The 22,404-nt window shown below is 35.1% G+C and overlaps 1 protein-coding gene across 2 annotated transcripts in view; it reads right to left on the minus strand.

Annotated features, from left to right (window-relative positions):
- The window catches only part of LOC143056937 (caspase-9-like), a 67,773-nt gene that overhangs the window by 12,471 nt on the left and 32,898 nt on the right, over window positions 1-22,404 (minus strand). The window contains exons 1-2 of one of the 2 annotated variants that reach the window (XM_076230150.1): window positions 6,401-6,476; window positions 4,113-4,262 (exon numbers count right to left, since the gene is read on the minus strand). In XM_076230150.1, coding sequence (XP_076086265.1) covers window positions 4,113-4,247 — 135 coding nt within the window. In that variant the 5' untranslated portion in view covers window positions 4,248-4,262; window positions 6,401-6,476. Of the gene's footprint in view, window positions 1-4,112; window positions 4,263-6,400; window positions 6,477-22,404 lie in introns of those variants that run through there. The other variant, XM_076230151.1, reaches the window with a different exon arrangement.

Raw genomic sequence — 22,404 nt, forward strand, 5'->3', positions numbered from 1 at the left:
AAAAAAACCAATCTATTTTTTTCGTGACAAGTCGAAAACATTTTTTTTCTTTCAATTTTAGCATTACATATAGTGTCAGCTGAGGGTGAAACAAACTTTTTTTTTTTCTCAGAATCAAAAAACAAATTATTTTTTTCTCCAAAACTGGAAACAAACTTTTTTTTCCAAAAAAACCCATAGCCCCCCCCCCCCCCCCCCCCCCAGAAAATCAAATGGTTGCTGCCTTATATTAAATTTAAATATTTCTGTAAAATAATGCTGTATTCACGATTTAAAATTTAAATTTGTGATAAATTTCTATTAAAACTTTTCACATGCTTGTTTTGACATACGCTGTATATTCTTATTGTCTTGAGAGGAATGATTTATAAACAAATACTATATATACCATGGTTTTTACGAGTTAACATATTTAAACAAACGAATCCGAAGGATGAGTTTGTTTAAATATGTTAATGAGTAAGACACATGGTATATAAAATTTGTAATATAAATAAAATGATTGACAGCTTCAAGACCTTCACCTAATATTGGAAATTGATCACGTTACAGTTTTATCCAATGAAATGGAAGCTCGCGCAAGTCACTTTGCGCTTCGTGTATGATCGTCTGTGTATTTCATGTAGTAGTACCCCTGAATTTGCAAAAAGTAAAGAAAATGTCGGAACTTCCCGATTTTTTTTTTAGTTTTGTGCCCCGTGTATGATTGTAGGCACAGGTAATTTCATAATGTCGTCAGATTGAGGGAAACAAAATTGTTGGATTCCAGCGACAAGGATTAAATAATTATTCTAATGACGGTAAGAATTGTTTTTTTTTGTTTTCAATGTATCATACAAATTAATCATATTTTACAGAATTTTCATCTAATTGAAAAAGGCTTATCTTCCGTTATTTTATTAGAGTATTTATTAAAACGCAATTTTAATGATAAAACAATATTTTAACAGTGGCGGATCCAGGGGCGTAGATAGTGTACGTCCCCTAATCATGTTTTTCACAGATATTTGTAGCCGATATTTATTCCTTTTTGTATAGGTACCCCCCTTTTTAAATCGAAATTTAATTGAATTTTCGCAAAAGAAATGATAGTTTTACATTTTATTTTTTTCAAAACTGAAAGAAGAAACATTTAGTAATTGTTTCCAAAATTAAGGGAATTCGAAACAATCCTATATAGTTTGAAAAGGGTTTCTTGAAATGTGGTACACATAATTTATTGCTTTTTCTTATAAAATGAAAACAAATGAAGATCTTGACCTTTTAGTACGTTTTACAGTTTCCTAAAGAGGCGGATACATTTGAAAAAAAGGTGGAGCTTCAGCCATGGAATAACATGAAAATGAATATGTTATACCATGGCTGAAGCTCCGCCTTTTTTCCTTTGGATTCTAGTTGAGTTGCATATTTAATTAGCAAAGTATGGTACAACATAAATTTGCATATAATATACCATGGTTTTCCCTCACCACACTTTTTAAGCAAATTATTTCATAAAAACATCAAAGGAAAAAATCCAATTTATGTTACAAGTCGAATTGAACTATCCAAAGAAGGCAAATTTATTTATGTATTGGGTAAATTAAAATAAAAAGGCGTAGATAAATCCCGTTCTAGATACGGAGAGCGAAAGCGAACAAAATTTTACATAAACTTTTGACGACAGGTAAGTTTGTCGAGATGTATTTCTGTTACCTATAGTATTCGAGAGTTCCGTTTAAAATCTTTGATTAAACACATCAACAGTAATAGAAATACCAAGAAAATATCAAAATTTTAAAAGACGTCCAAAAAATACATTTTCATTTGAGAGAATTTCAAATATGGTACAATATTTGAAAAATTATGCTAGTCTGCATGGTTTACCACAAACAGTACCTCATAACAGACATGACTCTGAACCTCAGATTGTGTTATCTTCTTATGAATCAAAACAGTCGGGTTTTGACACATATGTATCAGCATTTCAGACAAATGGAACTTGATGTAGATATAAGAAGATGAGTATGAGTTTCAATGAAACAACTCACCATCCATGTCATAATTAAAAAAAGTAAACCCTTATAGGTCAAAGTACGGTCTTCAACACGGAGCATTTATAGACTAGATACAGAATGTCCACTGAACAGAATGGACAAATGTCTGGTCGCCTTGCTGTCCGCACATAATATTTGCATCCGTATATATTCTGATGTGTGTCGTAGATAATAGTCCCAGGTCATAGTTATAGGCCTTCAACATTGAGATAAAACATACCGTATCGTCGGCTATAAAAAACCCGGTATGAAAAATATAAAACAATTAAATTTATTACAGCCGATTCCATTGAGTGTGTAGGCAAAGGTAATATATTTGGTTAGCTAAGGTATACGACCATCCTTTCGGAGTAGCCTGGTCTTACAGACAGATAGATTGGTTATCTGTAGGATGAGTCTACTTTTAAAGGAGTGTAGTTTACCTGAACTAAAAATGACTTCACGGTTAAGCTAGCCGCGAATCAAGCTAACCAAAGATATTACCTTTGCCTTCACATTCAATAGAATCGTCTATAAATTAATACCAGTATTAAACACCCTATTGGCAAAATATATTCCACTCCTTTAGATTAAATGTTCAAAACACTAACCTTCCACCACAGATTCCCACATTGAGCTCCTTTAATCTACATTTCATTTCTAATTTTATTGTCAATTTGATTTTGAATGGCCAAACTGTTTTAACTGGCAATATGAATTGATTCAATCTGAACCTGAGAAAGATCAAATAAGAGTAAAAATTATAGACTAGATATGTCCATTGAAGTCAAGTTGATCCTTAATATCAAATAAATACAAACAGACACCACGCGTGAAATCATAAATCATAAACAGAAAACTCAGATAACCATGTCTTAAAATCAATCAAGTGAAACAAAAAATAACACAGAAATTTAAAAATTGAGCAACACAAACCCCATGAAAAACAAATAGTGCCCTGGAAAAATCAGGAGTTCACACTTCAGTGTGTGTGTGTGTGTTTTTTTTTTTTATTACATTTAAGATAACACTGAAATCGCTACCAAAATAAAAAGAATTATTTTATATTTGAAATCCAACAAATGAAAGTCTTTATTGTTCTGTTATTGTAGGAGAAAAAAATCGGTATATGACTGACTATCTTACTTTGTGTGTGCTACATGTAAGTGGACGATATTGGAAAAATAACCCTTTGGTCATGCTAAACGTTTGGTAGATTTTGTCAAGCTAAAACAAATATTGACGATCAAACTGTGATACTGTATAGCATGTGGCAGAATTCTTCCAAAAAGCATCATCAATAAGATAAGTCGGCTAACATTGTAAGCAAGAGAACGATGAAACTACTTAGAAAATGGAGAGATTAGATACCAATTTTATCTGTATTGATTAAACCTATGCTATGGTTTCAGAAAGTACCATTATTTCATCGTTGACATGATAAATCAGAATTTAATTTTGCAAAAACAAAATGCACAAAATAAAAAGAAATAGATACTCTTCATAGTCCTTTATAATAGTTCGATAAGTTGGCTCGTCCTGTAGTTATTCTTGCAGCCAGAATTGCACGTGTTAGGTAGATACATCTATATATATATATATTAAAAAAATCGTCCATATGCTAGGAAGGAATATCAGGCTTCATTTTGTCAAGTACAAAGAGAAGAGGAAAGTAATAAATTGCAACAAACTTAAACCGACGTCAACGTGTATGATTCCAACGTTACATTGAATTTTATGTTAGAACACATTTCATGTGTTACCAAAATTGAAATTTCTCAACTAATTTTTTCACCGATCATTTTCAAATTTTTTACATTGAGTTGGCATAAGTATTTTCTGTTTAATTAATAAAAAATCTGATAATTCATAATTTTTGCCATAAGGGTCGTTTTTGCTTGACGGGCGTCATATAGAATGTGGCTGGGTTAAACATGTTTGCCGACTCCAAACTGGCACAGTAACCTAGAACAGCAGTGTAACAGTACAACAGGAGATCACTCATTCATTTTTCTGTTTAGGCGGATTTTTGAACTCTCAAAAAGCATGTTTAATCTCACCACATTATTGAAATTATTATATAAATATATATTATACCTGGATGTACTCTAACATAAGAGGAGTAAAAATCTCCTGCTCAGCAATTTTGTCCCAGAATTCATTGTCTGGTGACAGATCACTGACAATCTTTGATCTACACTGAGTTAAAGCCTTTCTGTGATTCTTGTCCATATTTAGTCATCTCATCTGAAAGATTCGTATATATAAATATTATATACACTAGAGAATTTCAGGATAGGTGTTGAAAGTATCTTAAACATGAAATGATGTGTCAATCATTTGTCAATATAAAATTTTGAATTTTTCACTTGTTCAAAATATTGGATGTAATTCTAAAGAATGGCAATGCAAAAGTCAACTATTTGTAGTAACATGAAAGCACAATTTTTAGGAGGTGAGTTGCTTTGTCACCATGATTTTGTTTCTTTGTGCAGAAAACCAAAAAATTGTTATGTTATACATTTTCAATTTCAGTCACTCAAAACAGATTCCACTAATATAATGAAATCAGATTATTATGATATGGATTTGCAAATAAGATTGTATTATTATGAAAATTCTAAGAGCCATAATAAAGTATTCAATAAACAATTTGATTTGTGCATATAACAATCATATCTTACTAAAATCTGGAAATGGCGTCAGACTGAATAAGGTGTTGACTTTTAATATGTTTAAGAAAGCAAATTAATTCTAATATGGGATGCTTATTACCATCATATAAACAATGATAAATAGAACAGCAAGTTATAAAGGACCCCAAAAATTAGTAATGTAAAACCATTCAAACCAATTGATATTTTATCGTATGTTTTTCTATGTTGTGATGTTATATTACTGTTATGCCACCAACCCCTATAGAAACACCAGTAGTGTGGGCAGCATGCTAGAAGAACTAGACTGGGAATCATTGGAAAACAGAAGAGTTAAATTACAACTTACATTACTCTACAAAGTGGTTGATGATCTTGTGGACATATTATGCGACATGTACTTAAAACCAATGTCATCGAGAACAAGATCATCACATACCAAGAAGTTTCCGCAATATTCAACCAAGACTAACGGCTACAAATACAGTTTTTTCACAAGAACAGTGACAGTTTGGAACCCACTACCAGCAACTATAGATGAGGCTACCCTCCTTGGTATCTTTCAAAAGGGAGCTTTCAACACTTTCTATCTAATCTGTGCAGTCCCCCATCATGCCCATTTGCCAAGTAAGTCAAATGATGGACTGGAGCTGTGCCGGCTGGGATTATTTTCCCTGGTACCGCCACGGAAGCCGGATTGGTTCAGGCCAGATGAATGAAAAGCAAATGGGAACCCCCCTTTTCTTTTATACATTGCTTTATTATTATTTTTATTTTTTTATACTTTATACTCGCTTGTATATTCTTTGGTTATCTTACAAAATTACTCTTTTTCTTGCATCCACCGGAAGCGTTGAGTATTGGTCAAGTTTGACAGATCAATGTAGAATGTAGATGTAGATGTAAATGTTTCAGAAAAAGGGAGAAGGTTTGGTACAATTGACAACTAATAGTGTTTGGCGAAAGGTGCTTTATTATAATAATGCAATAATATACAATTATACCAAACATGGTATCAATAAGCAACAATAAACAAGTGTGAATATGAAGCACCTTAACCCAATGTGGGTAAGATTAAATATAAATTATAAGGAAGGAAAAAAAAAATAATCAAATACATAATAAAATGTGGCTGGAACATGCTCTTTGCTAAAACCACATGCTAACTAACCATCTGATGTCGCAACAAGGGGAGGCAAATCTAGTACACAGCGTTATCAATTAGGTACAATGAGAGTTGCCTCCCATTGTACGCCATTAAAACGTTTAACCCACTGCAAATGTTTTTACCTGTCCTAAGTAATAGGAATCTGATGTACTTTAGTTGTTGTTTGTTCATGTAATTTATACGTGTTTCTCATTTCTTTTTTTCTTTAGATTAAACCTTTGGTTTTCCTGTTTGAATGGTTTTACACTAGTAATTTTGGGGCCCTTTATAGCTTGTTGTTCGGTGTGAGCCAAGCCTCTGTGTTGAAGGCCGTACATTGACCTATAATTGTTTACTTTTATAAATTGTTATTTGGATGGAGAGTTGTCTCATTGGCACTCATACCACATCTTCCTATATCTATTCAATATTGTATAGCACACCAATCTGAAAATAAAGAATAAATTCTATGTCTTTCATAGGACTGTCAGCAATTAATATGGTAATACATAAAGGGAAAATATTTTTAAAAAGTGTTTTTACAGTATAAGTATTATAAAAAAATAATCATTAGCCCTATATACCATGTATACACTAATCTTATACACTATGCAAATCAACCATACAGGATATATATTTCAAAACGAAAGTAGATTTGAGGTATTACAGAAGCAAGTTAACTCGTACCATTAAAAACTCGTACCTTGGCAACTCGTCCCACTGAAAAGTTGTACGCTAAACAAATGTTTTATGACTTTTTTTGCAACAACATGGTTAGAAAATAAAGTTTTAAGAGGGTTTTTTTTTATGCCCTACGATAGTAGAGGGGCATTAGCTATGTTTTCTGGTCTGAGCGCCCGTTCGTCTGTTCGTTGGTCCTTCCGTTAGTCCGTCGATCCGTCTCGCTTCAGGTTAAAGTTTTTGGTCAATGTAGTTTTTGATGAAGTTGAAGTCCAATCAACTTGAAACTTAGTACACATGTGCCCTATGATATGATCTTTATAATTTAAATGCAAAATTAGAGTTTTGATCCCAATTACACGGTTCACTGAAAATAGAAAATGAAAGTGCAAATTTCAGGTTAAAGTTTTTGGTCAATTTGCAAGGTAGTTTTTGATGAGGCTGAAGTCAAATCAACTTGAAACTTAGTATACAGGTTCCCTATGGTATGATCTTTCTAATTTAAATGCCAAATAAGAGTTTATACACAAATCTCACGGTTCACTCAACGTAGAAATGATATAGAAAATTTCAGGTTAAATTTTTTGGTCAAGGTAGTTTTTGATGAGGTTGAAATCCAATCAACTTGAAACTTGGTATACATGTTCCTTATGATATGATCTTTCTAATCTAAATGCCAAATTAGAGTTTTTATCACAATTTCACGGTTCACTAAACATAGAAAATTATAGTGCGAGTGGGGCATCCGTGTACTATAGACACATTTTTGTTTCTTCTAATTTGACCTGTTTTTTCCAGGTAATCCTTCTTCTGCATAAGTAATAGATTGAAATTACATTTTTCTTTTAGGATTTTTCAGTATCTTATTATGTCTAAGTAGTTGAAGGGGCAACATCTACGAGATATAGAAAACAAATATGATTTCTACGAATTCCTTTAAAAGCCGGACATCTGGTAATTAATGAAATATATGAAACTTTTATCTTCAATACGACAAATAGGGCAAGTTGCGTCTACATTGTCGATACCAAATTTTGCTTAATTTGATTGTAATATTTATAGGTTCCATTTAGAATTCTTGCCTTGACTATAGCTCGTTTCGTTTCACCTCGGATATTTATAATTGAGTTAGTATCTAGACGATTACATGTTGATTTTTTATGCCCCATCTACGATAGTAGAGGGGCATTATGTTATCTGGTCTGTGGGTCCGTTCGTCCGTCCGTTCGTCCGACCGTTCGTTCGTCTGTTCGTCCGTCCGTTCGTTCGTCCCGCTTCAGGTTAAATATTTTGGTCGAGGTTGTTTTTGATAAAGTTGAAGTCTACTCCACTTGAAACTTAGTACACATGTTCCTTATGATAATCTTTCTAATTTTGATGCCAAATTAGAGTTTTTATACCAATTTCACGGTTTACTGAACATAGAAAATGACAGTGCGAGTGGGGCATCCGTGTACTTGGGACACATTCTTGTTTAGGCTATTTCAGTCCTAAATTTATCGTTCCAAAAACGATTCTGAGATTGAAGATCTTACTGTATGCTTCCAGCTAAATTTTGAAGGTGTATTATTCCAGAGTTCTTCTATTGTTGATAGATTATATTGCTGTAGAACAGATTCAGTTCTTTTTAAAAATGTACCTTGATTTATTTGTAGACGGAATTGAAGCACCTCTATAGATGTGGCAAAATATATATTTTGTATATACAAGTGTGGACACAGATGAGTGTGGATAGTATGTTTGGATGTTTGACAGTGTTTTATGATAAATGTAGTTCTATGATTTTCCTATATGTGTTATTAACTGTGTTGCACAATGACAACCAACCGGAGCATTAGGAGTATTGTTTATTTTATATTTAGTTTAGTTTTTATGTTCAAGACAGGCATGGAAGAGACACTAATTGCATTAGTTACCAAATGATTATGATAGAATATGTTCCACATCTTTGATTTTGAATACATTTTATAGCTAGGAGAGCAACACATAATAGGTTCAATTTTTCGTGATTTTTTTAAATTGGGAGATGATATCTGAGAACATGATATAAAGAACCTGTAATTCAGTGGTTGTCGTTTGTTTATGTGTTACATATTCGTTTTTTCTTTATTTTTTGTACATAAATAAGCCTGTTATTTTTCTCCTTTGAATTGTTTCACATTGTCATTTCGAGACCTTTTATAGCTGACTATGCTGCATTAGTTTTGCTCATTGTTGAAGGTTGTGCGGCGACCTGTAATTGTTAATTTTATATATCATAGGGAATGCGGGGTTTTAATCCATTTGTGCCACGCACCCCAGTTTTCATCAATAGTACGATGTTCTTCCTGCAAGGCTTATTATCTCTTCAATATTTCAGAATATATTTTCGTTTTTTGATGATCTAGTTAATAATTCCTTTGATGAATGGCTCGGCCAGATGTTGTTAAATTCCTTTCCCCTAATTCCCATGCTAATAAAGGCGAGTCCTTTCTTATTTGATGAAGTTATGTTTTGTTTTAATAATACACTTTTTGTTGGATGAATTGTGTATTGATGTTCATATGAATAGTTGTTGACAGCATCCGGGCCATATTTGTCACCAGCTTTACCCCTATTTTTTAAAATTTTGAATAGCCGCCGGTTAAAATTTCGATTTATGTGAATTCAATACATTCCTTTAGATTTTAGTGTGATTATTTCATCATTTTACAACCAATCTAATTAAAACATTGATCTATGATTACGTTATACTACATATGAGCTCGTATGTAGTGTAACGTAATCAGAGATCAATACTTTAATTAGATTGTTTTACAACGGAGTTGACACATTTGAAAATAATCTTCATATCAACTTGATCAATGCCTTGAGGAGTTGCTAATTGCGCATAGTATTTTGCAAAAGCTTCATTATTTCCACTGGACAGCTTAATTTCTTATTTTCGTCCAGGATGACAGGGGTATTTGAATTTCTTTTATTCAAAACAACTTTTTAGAAAGTTTTTGTTGACGAACTTTGCTCAAGTTGATTGTAAAAGTTTTCCTTTCTTTACAGATCGTGTCTGGTTGATATTGCTAATGTAAGTTTCTATCTACTAGTATCTATTGAGGCCCCTCATGGGGGGGGTCCTAGTAATCACATAATCACCATTTTTTTGCCAATATAATCACATAATCATTAAATATTTGCTTATCTTTAGTAATCAAATAATCATAAACTAAAAATACAGTCCTAGGTAATCAAATAATCATGAAATATTTGGCTTAATAATCAAATAATCATTAAAAAAACGGCCAAGTAATCACATAATCAAAAACCCCATGAGGGCCCTCTCTATTGTAGTTTCTTCAAATATTAGGCATAAAAAGCATTAAGGGACAAAAACTCCACTGTGTAGTTGTCTGTCAATTTTGACTATGATGATGTACTATTAGTATTTGAAGATCAAGTTATAAATAAGAAAAGGTGGTATAATGGGTGTCAATGAGACAACCCTCCTTGCTTGACATGACTTTCTGATCATTTTTTTTTTTTATATATAAAGAGGGTCGTAAAAAGGGGGGGGTATCTGAACGGAAGAATGTGAAATAAAAATGCCATTACACGATGAACGAATAATTAAAAAATCTTGCATATTCTGGAACTCATTCATCATTTATTCTTCATGTGATCATCATTTTATATTGTTAACGTTTCATTCCGTACATCTCTTTATGTGCGCCAGTTTTAGGAGTTTTATAAAGGACAGTGTAGGAATCCGCGTTACTTTCCCCTTTCTTCTAATGAGAAAACTGCTCAGCGAGTCGTGTGCACAACTGCAAAGAACATTCAGCGGACACGTTGTCCAAAAGAACAATTCGTGGCTAACCACAGCGTGAGTTACCTTTAAAACATTACAAATTATGTCTTTACATTAGCGATGAACTGTTTTAATATATTTCTCTATGTTATAAAGAAACTATGAACATTTCACCGTTCAAACTGTTCGTATCTGCGATTACACGATTTAATTCAAGACAGAATACAATCGCCTTAGAAGGAAAAAAGAAAATGCTTATTGGTGCATTTTATCGCCCTCCAGATAAAACGGATGACACCTACCTTAATACAGTTAAAGAGGAAATAAGTACCATCAAATCAAAACATCAAAAAAACATCTTCTTGATTGGAGGTGACTTCAACCTACCAGATATAAATTGGCAAGAACAGACCATCACACATAGACAGTACCCCACAAGAACCAGTCAAGCTTTTTTAGACACCGTAGCTGATAATGGTTTAGAACAAATCGTAGATTTCCCAACACGTAAAGAAAACACCTTGGATTTAATACTTACCACTCATCCATCATTCAAACTAAGATGTAAACCATTACCATCAATAGGAAACAGCGACCATGACATCGTCTTACTTGATATAGCATGTAAACCTTTAAAACCCAAACCAGTTAAAAGAAAGATATACCTGTGGAAAAAAGCATATATATATAAGATAAAGGAAGATCTCGAAACATTCAAGACATCCTTTAAAAGCACCTGCAACAGAACTGTAGAATCCATGTGGCAAAGCTTCTAATCAGAAATTCAAAAAACCATTGAGAAGCGAGTACCAACAAAAATGACTCAAGGTAGACACACCCACCCATGGATGAACACAGCAATAAGACGCAAAATCAACCAAAAACAAAAAGCGCACAAGAAAGCTAGGAAAACCAAAAAGAAAAGAGACCATGACAGATACAAGAGACTACGACAAGAAGTACAATGGGAAATACGACAAGCCAATAAGAAATACATGGAAGAAGTCAGCTCCAACTACAAGGACAACTCCAAGAAATTCTGGTCCTATATTAAAAGCAAAGGTCAGGAATGGACAGGAGTATCACCATTGAAGAACAAAATGGGATTCCTCCAAAGCGACAACAAAAGCAAAGCTAATATCCTTAACGACCAATTCCAGTCCGTATTTACAAAAGAGAACCTGAACAACTTCCCAAATAAAGGGAAAAGTCCATATACCACCATGGCTGACATACAAATCAATGTAAAAGGAGTTCATAAATTATTGAAGAACCTGAAACCACATAAGGCTACTGGACCAGATGCTATACCATCCTGTATACTAAAGACAGCAGCAGACCAACTTGCTCCAATTCTTACAGAACTGTACCAAGCATCCCTCAACACCGGAGAAGTCCCTCAAGATTGGAAAGATGCAAATGTAGTCCCACTCTTCAAAAAGGATGAAAGACACTTGGCATCAAATTACAGGCCTGTATCACTTACCTCCATTACATGCAAAGTCCTAGAACACATTGTACACAGCAGCGTAATGGACCATTTCGACAAATACAAAATTCTCACAAATGCACAGCATGGATTCCGCAAACGACGATCTTGCGAATCCCAACTCATCATCACCATTCATGATATTGCATCGAAATTAAAAGGTAACGGCCAGGTAGATATCATACTACTAGATTTTGCTAAAGCGTTTGATAAAGTGCCACACCATCGCCTACTACATAATCTTGAGTACTACGGAGTAAATCCTAAAGCAAACAGGTGGATAAGATCATTCCTACAAAACAGAATGCAAAGCGTTATTCTAGAAGGAGTTGTCTCTGAACAAGTACCAGTACTCTCTGGTGTTCCTCAAGGAACAGTCCTTGGACCCCTACTGTTCCTGGCCTACATAAACGACATGCCAGAAACAGCAACATCATCAGAGACCAAACTTTTTGCAGACGACAGCCTCCTCTATCGAACTATCAGTAACCAAGCAGAAAGTGACCTACTGCAAAAAGATCTCACATCATTAGAGGATTGGGAAGATAAGTGGCAGATGAGCTTCAATGCAAAAAAATGCATTGTAATTAGAATACAACCCAAGAACCGTCCTGTAATACCAACTAATTACAAATTACACGGACACACACTGGACACCGTTGAAGCTAGTAAATACCTGGGAGTTACTATCAGCAATAATCTAACCTGGGACAGACACATCGACAACATAGTGGGAAAAGGAAACAAACACTAGGCTTCATACGACGTAACCTAAAAGATTGCACTAAACCGGTCAAAGCAGCAGCATATTCAACAATAGTAAGACCTTCAGTTGAGTATGCTAGCACAGTATGGGATCCTACGAAACAGGCTAAAATAAAAGCAATCGAGCAGGTACAGAAAAGAGCAGCTAGATTTGTTAACAACAACTACACAGACCGCACACCTGGCTGTGTAACAAAAATGGTAACATCTTTGAAATGGGAAAGCCTTGAAGACCGCAGGAAACAAAATAGGCTATGCATGCTATTCAAAATCCAACATGATCTGATAGACATAGATAGGCACCAATATCTAATGCCAAACGATAGCCGGACCAGAGGTAAAAACCGCTTCTTCAAAGAAAGGGCCACAACAGATGCCTTCGGACAATCATTTTTTCCAAGGACCATTAGAGACTGGAACCAACTGCCAACATCCGCAACATCAGCTGACACAGTTGATGGATTCAGAGCTGCCCTGAAGGCATGCTCTGTTAAAATTTAGACAGTAACATCCTGTAAATAGTTTTATTTGTATATATATAGAGAACGTTTTATCCTGTAAATAGCCAAGAGAAAACTTTCTGTGTTGTCCGACATTGCGTTAGTTTTCGCGGGACCTCATACATTCAAGATTTGAATTCGGTTCCTTACCTGGAAGAAGAAGAAGAAGAAGAAGAAGAACCCGACGTGTGCAAGAATATTCATATTTTTATTATTATAAAGAACTTTAACAGCTTTATATATCTACGAACTGTTTATCCGTATTTTTAATGGACTTTAATCATCATTGAACACATTGTAAAATTGTATTTATATTTGTATTTTCAGTTTTTCACCATTTGGATTGGTAGTGAAATAAAAGTCAGCTCCTGATTGTTTTATCTTTACTTAAACCCAGTCGTCTTGGTAACACTCACTGGTCAGGCCAGTACAGTGAAAAAGCTACAACTTGCCTGTTGTTTTTCTTGGATAACGTACGCCACTCCACGACAGTCAACAGACCAACAATGTAGTTTCAACGACAACGTAGCAACGTACATACGTACATACCTTTACACTGACAGTGGACTACATATCTTGTGTGTACTCGGCAGCAAACCAACAACGTTGAACAAACATTGCCGATTTACATCATGGATCCCAGTCACGCGGAACAGCAAGAAGAGGTTCAGCCCCCAGAGGGAAATGTCCCAGATCTAGAATTATTACAAAATCCCTCTAAAACAACAAATGTAGATGAAAATGCCGGGACTAGGCGAGTGCGTGAACTTACCGAAAAGGGACAGGGAGCCTTTATAGAAAAACGTGACAAGTTCTATCACGACTTAGAGGCCCTATGGTCAAACCTAGACTCTCAGTTATTAGAAACGGCCAAGCCTCCCAACGACCTCCAGCAATTGTTAACAGCACAAGATAAAATTGTACAAGCCTGTACTAAGTATCGCAGGCTCACAGACGAGTACTTGACATTTCTGAAAAATACAAAAACATTAGACAGCCTTCAAGACATTGATACGTGTAAATTCTCAACGGATATCCGAATGTCTAAAGTCGAACTGGCAATTGAAACTTTGCACGAGCATCGCCTTACCTTGACAAAGGCTAAATCAACAAAAACGAGGACATCTAAGGGAAAGACCACCTCGCACAGTGGGAGCTCACACGCCTCCGACATGTCGAGCCTAGCAAGGAGAAAGCGTGCCAAGGCAGAGTCCGCTAGATCAAAGATAGCCTTTGCCGAGCAAGAAGCTGTCCTAAAGCAGGAGGCCGTTTTACAGGAACAAACCCTATACAGACAAACAGAAATCAAGGCCGAAATGGAACAAGAAGCCATCCGTGCAAAACAAGAGGCCACACGTAGGAAAGCTGAAGCGGAACAAGAGGCCACACGTAGAAAAGCTGAAGCGGAACAAGAGGCCACGCGTAAAATTGCCGAGGCTGCACACATGAAAGCTCAAATGGAACTGGAGGCTGCTCACCTAAAAGCTCGAATTGAACAGGAGGAAGAGCACATCAAAGCTAAAAAAGAACAGGAGGCCGTTCGCAGGAAAACTCAAATGGAACAGGAAGCTGCACGTGCGGTCCGAGAAAAAGCCGAACTTAAGGCCGCTATGAACATTCTCGAAGCAAAAAGAGAAGCTGCAGCCGCAGACGCCGAGGCTCGTATCCTGGAAAACGATGGCAGCCAAGCAGTTAGTGATCTCCCTGACGAAACGGAAGACCCTCTCAAGCGTGTGCAAGATTTCGTCAATAAACTTCCTGTATCAACTGTTGTAAAGGAAGTAACAGACCTCAAAAGAAAGAACAAATTCCTGTTAAAATTGAGCTGAGACATGAAGCACCAGCGTTCGTGCCATCTGTGGCACTGAACTTGCCACCACAAACACCTGAGGTCTTGCCTACACGTGCTAAGTCACCAGATGTTAATGTATTCCCAGATCTGGGAACAGTAACTGGAATAGGAAAACAGGGCGTTTCAGCAAAGATCCCTGTCTCACAGCAAAATCAAGGCATTATAGAAGAGATCCCTGTCTCACACCTAAGACAAGGAGCTATAATAGAAGAGACCCCTTCTGCACACCTGCAGCAAAACAATCCTACGTTAGAGATAACCAGATTTCTCCTTCGCAAGGACTTGCTGTTCTCCCGGCTAACAAGCTTTAACGACCAGGCAGAATCATTTCATACATGGAAAGCCAGCTTTAAAAATGTCATAGACGAACTACAAGTTTCAGACTCAGAACAGATAGACCTACTTATTAAATGGCTTGGACCAGAGTCAGGTAAACATGCCATGAGTATAAGGGCATCAAATGCCAACAACCCAACAAGAGGCCTACACAGATTATGGGAAAGACTGGACGATCGATATGGTGCTCCAATAATGTTACAGACGTCTCTCGTCAACAAACTTGACAACTTTCCAACACTGACAAATAAAGACAACTCACTCCTTTACGATTTGTCAGACATTATCTCAGAAATAGAGTATCACAAAGAAAATCCCAAGCTGGGATGTTTGCTAGCTTACTTCGACTCGTCAAAGGGGGTAAATCCTATTGTGGAAAAACTACCATACGGACTCCAAGAAAAGTGGATAACAAGGGCTTCAAGATACAAGTCTAAATATGAAGTTGCCTTTCCACCTTTTACAGAATTCTCTGCCTTCATCAGGGAAATGAGCAAAATTAAGAACGATCCTGGGTTCATCTTTGGTTCAAAGGTAACACCAAATACAAAAGACGCTACGCCAAGGTTCACACCTCAGACGTACTCTAAAGTCAACGTCCATAAGACAGGTGTTGAACAGCAAACTGAAGACAGCAGTCAACAACAAGGTCTGTGTATCCTACACACTACAAAGCATACCTTGAATGAATGCCGAGCATTCCGAGCCAAAACTATAGAGGAACGCAAGGAACTGTTGAGGCAAAACAATCTTTGTTACAAATGCTGTGATTCGACTATGCACAGAAGTCGTGATTGCAACGCGAGTATCAGTTGCAATGAATGCGGAAGTAAACAACACACCACCGCATTACACATTAATCGAGTGTACCAAACCAAAGGTGCACCGCCTTCACCGCCTAGATCAGTCGACGGCGGGGAGCAACTTGAGTTAGCTGAAACCAAGCTTACCTCTGTTAGTTCAACTTGCACAGATATCTCCAAAGACGGCAACAGCAGTAAATCTTGTGCCAAGATACTTTCTGTGAATGTCTTTCACAAAGATAATCAGGACAAAGTAATTCGCATGTATACAATTATTGACGACCAAAGCCAATGGTCTCTCATGGCTCCTGAATTCTTCAGCCTATTCAACGTACAAGCAGAAACAAAAGATTATTTGTTATCCACATGCTCCGGCAGCAAGGTTACTTCCGGTAAACGAGGAAACGGCTTTGTCGTGAAGTCTGTACAAGACAATACTAGTTTCAATCTGCCTGAACTGATTGAATGCGATAACATTCCCAATAATCGGAACGAAATTGCTACACCTGAGGATATATTGCAATATCAACACTTGCAAGAACTACAAAAACATATTCTCCCGATTGATGGAAAATGCAAAATCCTATTGCTCATTGGAAGAGACCTTATAGAGGCACATCATGTCCTTGATCAACGTCTAGGACCACCAAAGGCTCCATTTGCGCAAAAGTTAAACCTGGGTTGGATAATCGTTGGAGAAATACGCTCCGATAAGCAACATGTTCACCTTGAACTCACTAAAAAGGAATCAAATCCAACTTGCAGTGTTGTGAAACCACATACAAAGAAATTACCTGAGTGTAATAAAACCAACACCCAGTCAAATGAAATTCAAACTGATTCGTCTAAACTTTATCCCCGTTTACATGGGCAACCGAAAATGAAATCAGCGACTTCAATCGTCAGATTTGCAGAAGCCCAAAAGTGAATGCCGACAAAGAAAAGTACATCCGTAAACATTCAATTCCCATGGAAAGCTTCAATTCGCCTTTGAATACTCAAGGACAAGAGGAAAGCAGAATACTAGTAACCAATTCCAACTTAAGTCACAGAGAAAAGGAACATGGTACCGAATGGTCTAATGTACGCCGTAAACGTCAAGGAAAGCATCCGTCTCTCAAGACGTCCTCGTTAGATCGCATATCCGTGTCGAAAGGAGATTCTTCCATCAGAACTACAGCCATGGAGTTGGATCTTAGATCGCCGCGATCTCGTCGGAAACACCGCCATATCTAGGATAGAAGCTGTGAAATACCCAGCCTCCCGTTGGACTACTTCTAAGTGAATATTTGTACTGTTGTTATATATTTAACATTTTATTTGTTTTCGATAATGGAATAGTGATGTCAGAAAGACCTCAGACGGGGAGTATTCTGGAACTCATTCATCATTTATTCTTCATGTGATCATCATTTTATATTGTTAACGTTTCATTCCGTACATCTCTTTATGTGCGCCAGTTTTAGGAGTTTTATAAAGGACAGTGTAGGAATCCGCGTTACTTTCCCCTTTCTTCTAATGAGAAAACTGCTCAGCGAGTCGTGTGCACAACTGCAAAGAACATTCAGCGGACACGTTGTCCAAAAGAACAATTCGTGGCTAACCACAGCATGAGTTACCTTTAAAACATTACAAATTATGTCTTTACATTAGCGATGAACTGTTTTAATATATTTCTCTATGTTATAAAGAAACTATGAACATTTCACCGTTCAAACTGTTCGTATCTGCGATTACACGATTTAATTCAAGACAGAACCCGACGTGTGCAAGAATATTCATATTTTTATTATTATAAAGAACTTTAACAGCTTTATATATCTACGAACTGTTTATCCGTATTTTTAATGGACTTTAATCATCATTGAACACATTGTAAAATTGTATTTATATTTGTATTTTCAGTTTTTCACCATTTGGATTGGTAGTGAAATAAAAGTCAGCTCCTGATTGTTTTATCTTTACTTAAACCCAGTCGTCTTGGTAACACTCACTGGTCAGGCCATTACATTGCACGTCGATGTTTTTACCGATTTTACGAAACACGAACACATTCTGTTTCAACTTGTCAATATTCTGATTTGTCAAATCTCAAGGGTTGAACTTAGTAGATATATTATTCATTATATTATACCATTTAATATTCAACATTGTTTGCAATGTGCATCATTTCATTTCCTTTTTATTTTAAACGTATTAAAACGTCAACCGTGGCAAAGAAATATTTGCATAAATACTTTATAAGTATTGTTAACTTACAACATATGAAGAAAAAAAAACATTGTATTGTTATTATTATTTCATTATGAGTGACTGACTGAATTCAGTCACTCGATTTCATCTTTATATCAAAGAATTCAATCAGTATATTTGAAGGTAACATAAATCTTATTTGTACTTGTTCTTCTTAAATAAAGCCCAAACTGTAAATTCGGAAACAGAATTCGGATTTCAGATAATTCAGATTAAATACAAACAACATATAACAGAAACAGCTAAATGAAATTAACTCTGTATCCTGTTCATTATTTTCACAAACTGTTGACTGAATTCAGTCACACAACATTTGAAAGAAGCTACAAGAAATTGAACTAAATAAGAGTGTTTCATAAGACTTAAATTACACCAAGTGAGATTACATAGTATTAACATCTATAAAACAGATGACTGAATTCAGTCAACACAAATTCAGTAAATATTTGTTGAAAATAGACCAATTCTGCAAAAGTAAAAATTAGAATGACTGAATTCAGTCACAATATTAGGTTTACACAGTTATATTCAATAGAGCAATAAATTCACATAGTTAGTTTACAGGTCGATGTTTGTGATTTGGTCAGTTTAAAGCTTAACACTAACGATAAGTACATAAGATGTACTAGCTTTTGCATGATGATTATTTTTCCTCCCCCATTCATGTGATTCATCGACTTTTAAACTTTTGCAAAGGGTCGGTTTTTAATTAAAAATTAAATACACAAAAAGAGTTTTAAAAGCAGCATTGTCTAGCGTTTTCATCCATTTTGGGATTTTTCAAGACTTTTTTTGTGTATATCAGAACACTGATAAAAATGGGTAATTAGTTATTTTTAAGTATTGTAATTTAAATTTCAACATTTGTATTATACATATCTGTCAACATTGCACCCAGGTGATTCAATCTGTATTAAATTTTCCATTTTAGTTTTGTTACTAATTCTTGATTTCAAAATTAAATGAAATTTTGAAAGCTTTTGTATTTAAATGATACTGGACTATCTAAATGCTTATTCGTATGGTGTGCTATTACACCACTGTCCCAGGCTAGGAGAGGATTGAGCGCTCACAAACTTGTCTCCTCCAGATTCCCAATGTACCTATCCAAAGTCAGGAGCCTGTCGTTCAGTGGTTGTTGTTGGTTCATTTCTGCCATATTGTTCTTCGTAAATTGTAATACTTTAGGCCGTTATCTTTTTCAATTGAATTGTAACATATTTATTTATGCCGGGGCCTTTTATAGATGAATATTCGGTATGGCTGTTTCTTATAATGTTGAAGGTCGTATGGTTGCCTTTAATTGCTTGCATTCACCTCATCTGAAAATTCGTGGATAACTGTCTCATTGGTAATCATACCAAAGAGATCCAAACTTTCCAAAAACTTTAATTTTTTATAGTATTTATAATTTTATGAAAATGAGGAAAGTAATGATGTTTCATTTAGAAGAAATGACTTCACCTGCACGTAATATACTGATATATTTAATATTATTTATCTATAAAAATGGTAATATCTCATTGAGTAGAAGCAACCTTATAGAAGAACAGATGATGAATTTCTTCTAGTTTTTAAATTAATAAAAATGGTTTTTCATTGTTTAAAGAACAACAAAATCAAGCTCAATAAACTGCTGAATAAGTTACATTGGTCAGAACACAATTTGCACGTTCACCAACAAACAAAAAATACATAAAACATTGAAAGCCAGAATATAACATATGAAAATCAAATGTGACAATGTTTAAAATTGAGTGTGGCACACTAGAAGCATCAAGAAGTCTTCTTTTCTCACTTAAAAATATGCTAAGATTTGATAAAAACATGGCAAAAATAGGAAAATAAAATGAATTTGAAATCGAGTTCAATATTTTATTTTGATGTCTTGATTAAATTTTCTTTTAAGGGAAACCCCTTTTTAAACAAAAAGCAGTTAAAAACTGCATGAACCACACTTGAGACTTACGTGTTCATATTTAAATAATACTTGCAGTTCATCAAATTATTTAAAGTTTATAAAAAAATAAAAAGTTGAAAATACACAAAATCAGAAATTGTCTCATTGCAATGAATCCTTGTGCTAATAATTTATGTGTCATTTTGAAAGTTCTTCTTTCAAACTATCCCATATTAATTTCTGGCATTTTAATTTTTTTTTAGCACAATCCTACTTGAAAAAGACAAAAAGGTGTTCAGTTGTTGTTTTGTCAAGATTTAGGAATCAATGCACCACAGTCTGCTACTCCTGTCCAAAATCTATCACGCCATTCGAAACATACGTGTGTTGCTGTCACTTTTGCTAATTTTCTATTTACGGTAAATTCTCTTGACTGTCTGGTCTGGATTCCAAATCCATCGAACTGCTTAAAGATTATGTTGGTACTCATAGATAGTAAAGTCTAAAAGAGAAAATAATTTATGCTAAAGACCTATTTCAGAAAAGATCATTTAAATAGTGAGAATAATACCATAATATGATTCTTTGTAAATGCATTTTTGTCGAGCCTACGACTTTTGTCGAAAAAGCGAGACATAGCGATCATACATTCAGTCGTTCCCGTACACAGATATTCTTATATTAAAACTATATCTTATAAAGTATATAAGATATCTTTATAAACTATATGAGATATCGCATATAATATAGGGTTATTGCATGAATATTCTGGAATATTGTTCTTAGTAGAATTTTATATTGCACAAGCTTGCGAGTGCAATATATATGTTCTACGAGGGACAATATTTCCCAATATTCATGCAATAACCCTTTTATTGTATAGCAACATTATAAGTTATATGGTTCGCTATTGACCACATACGGATCCATAGAGGGTTAACTAATTAGTAAAATCCATAGGGGGTGATGCCGGAGGCTTAGTCCCCTATGAATTTCATTCACCCTCTACAGATCCGTAGATGGTCAGTAGTTAACCGTATAATGAATTTATTGGACGCTGGACTTTTTCTGCGGCGTTTTGTTGAAAAATAAACAATGAAATACAACAACATTAAAATAGATGACGTCGCCATTAACGCATCATGAACCCCATATGAAACTTACTTACCCCATACGCCTCATAGGGGGTCACCACGTGCGTTTAACCAATCACTTATTTATTTCAATAAATCGTTGTCAAAGCCTATCCCAGCACCCCAACTCCATAGATCATAAGGTGTTTCGAACATCTATTTAGACCAATTAGAATTAACTAATTGACCATGGCCATGTCCATCGTCAGGAGCCCAAGCCATTGCATAGTGACACTTATTATAAAAATACTGTAATTTTATTAGGGGCTCGACACCTCATGATCTGTTTTATATTTTTCTATACGCTTTATCTAACTTTGTTTATCAATTTAACGAACAAAGTTTAGAAACTATTATCATAATCTGCAACATATCAATTACCCAGAGTTGCTGATGTTACTGTGTCTTTCAAGTTTTTATGCATACGGAAAGCAAACAGAGGTCTTTTATCAAATAAAATAAAATGTTTGCCTCTTCGTCATCCTTCAATGTATCCCATTGATTTAAGATATTGTTCTTTATGTGTGATTTCTGTCTTGAAAACACTGTTGAGAATACCAAGGGAGGCGACTGTAATACAGATTTGGGCTTTACCATTAATGTGTCTTTTCTTTGTTTTGCAGTCACTTCCTGCATAACCGGTTCATATCCAGATTTTGTTATAAAGGGATGACGTTTAAAAATTTCACCCTTGTCAAAATGATATTTACATCTTAGTTTTCTTGCAAATTCATTGAAATCTGATGCAATACTAGATTTTGCAAATTTGGTCGAGGGAGACGGTAGATATTTTAATCCTATACTGAGTAACAAAATCTCATCGTCTTTTATTTTTTCAGTGGTGAATATTTTAACATATTCACGTGCTTTTTCAATTGATTTTTTTCCTCTTGAGAGAGCGAATCTATATCTTTCTATTTTCTGATAGAAGGCCTTTTTCATGATAGCCTTTTTTGTTTTTTTCGCTCTCTTAAAGTGTCTGTTAGCCATGCTTACAGATCGGAAGAAATCGCCAGAAGGCAGTGTGCAATTCATTTCTTGATGTAATATTGATTCTTTATCAAGCCTGTATGAACTCACCAACCAATCAGATGT

Source organism: Mytilus galloprovincialis, chromosome 13 (assembly GCF_965363235.1).
Source record: "Mytilus galloprovincialis chromosome 13, xbMytGall1.hap1.1, whole genome shotgun sequence".
Taxonomy (NCBI): domain Eukaryota; kingdom Metazoa; phylum Mollusca; class Bivalvia; order Mytilida; family Mytilidae; genus Mytilus; species Mytilus galloprovincialis.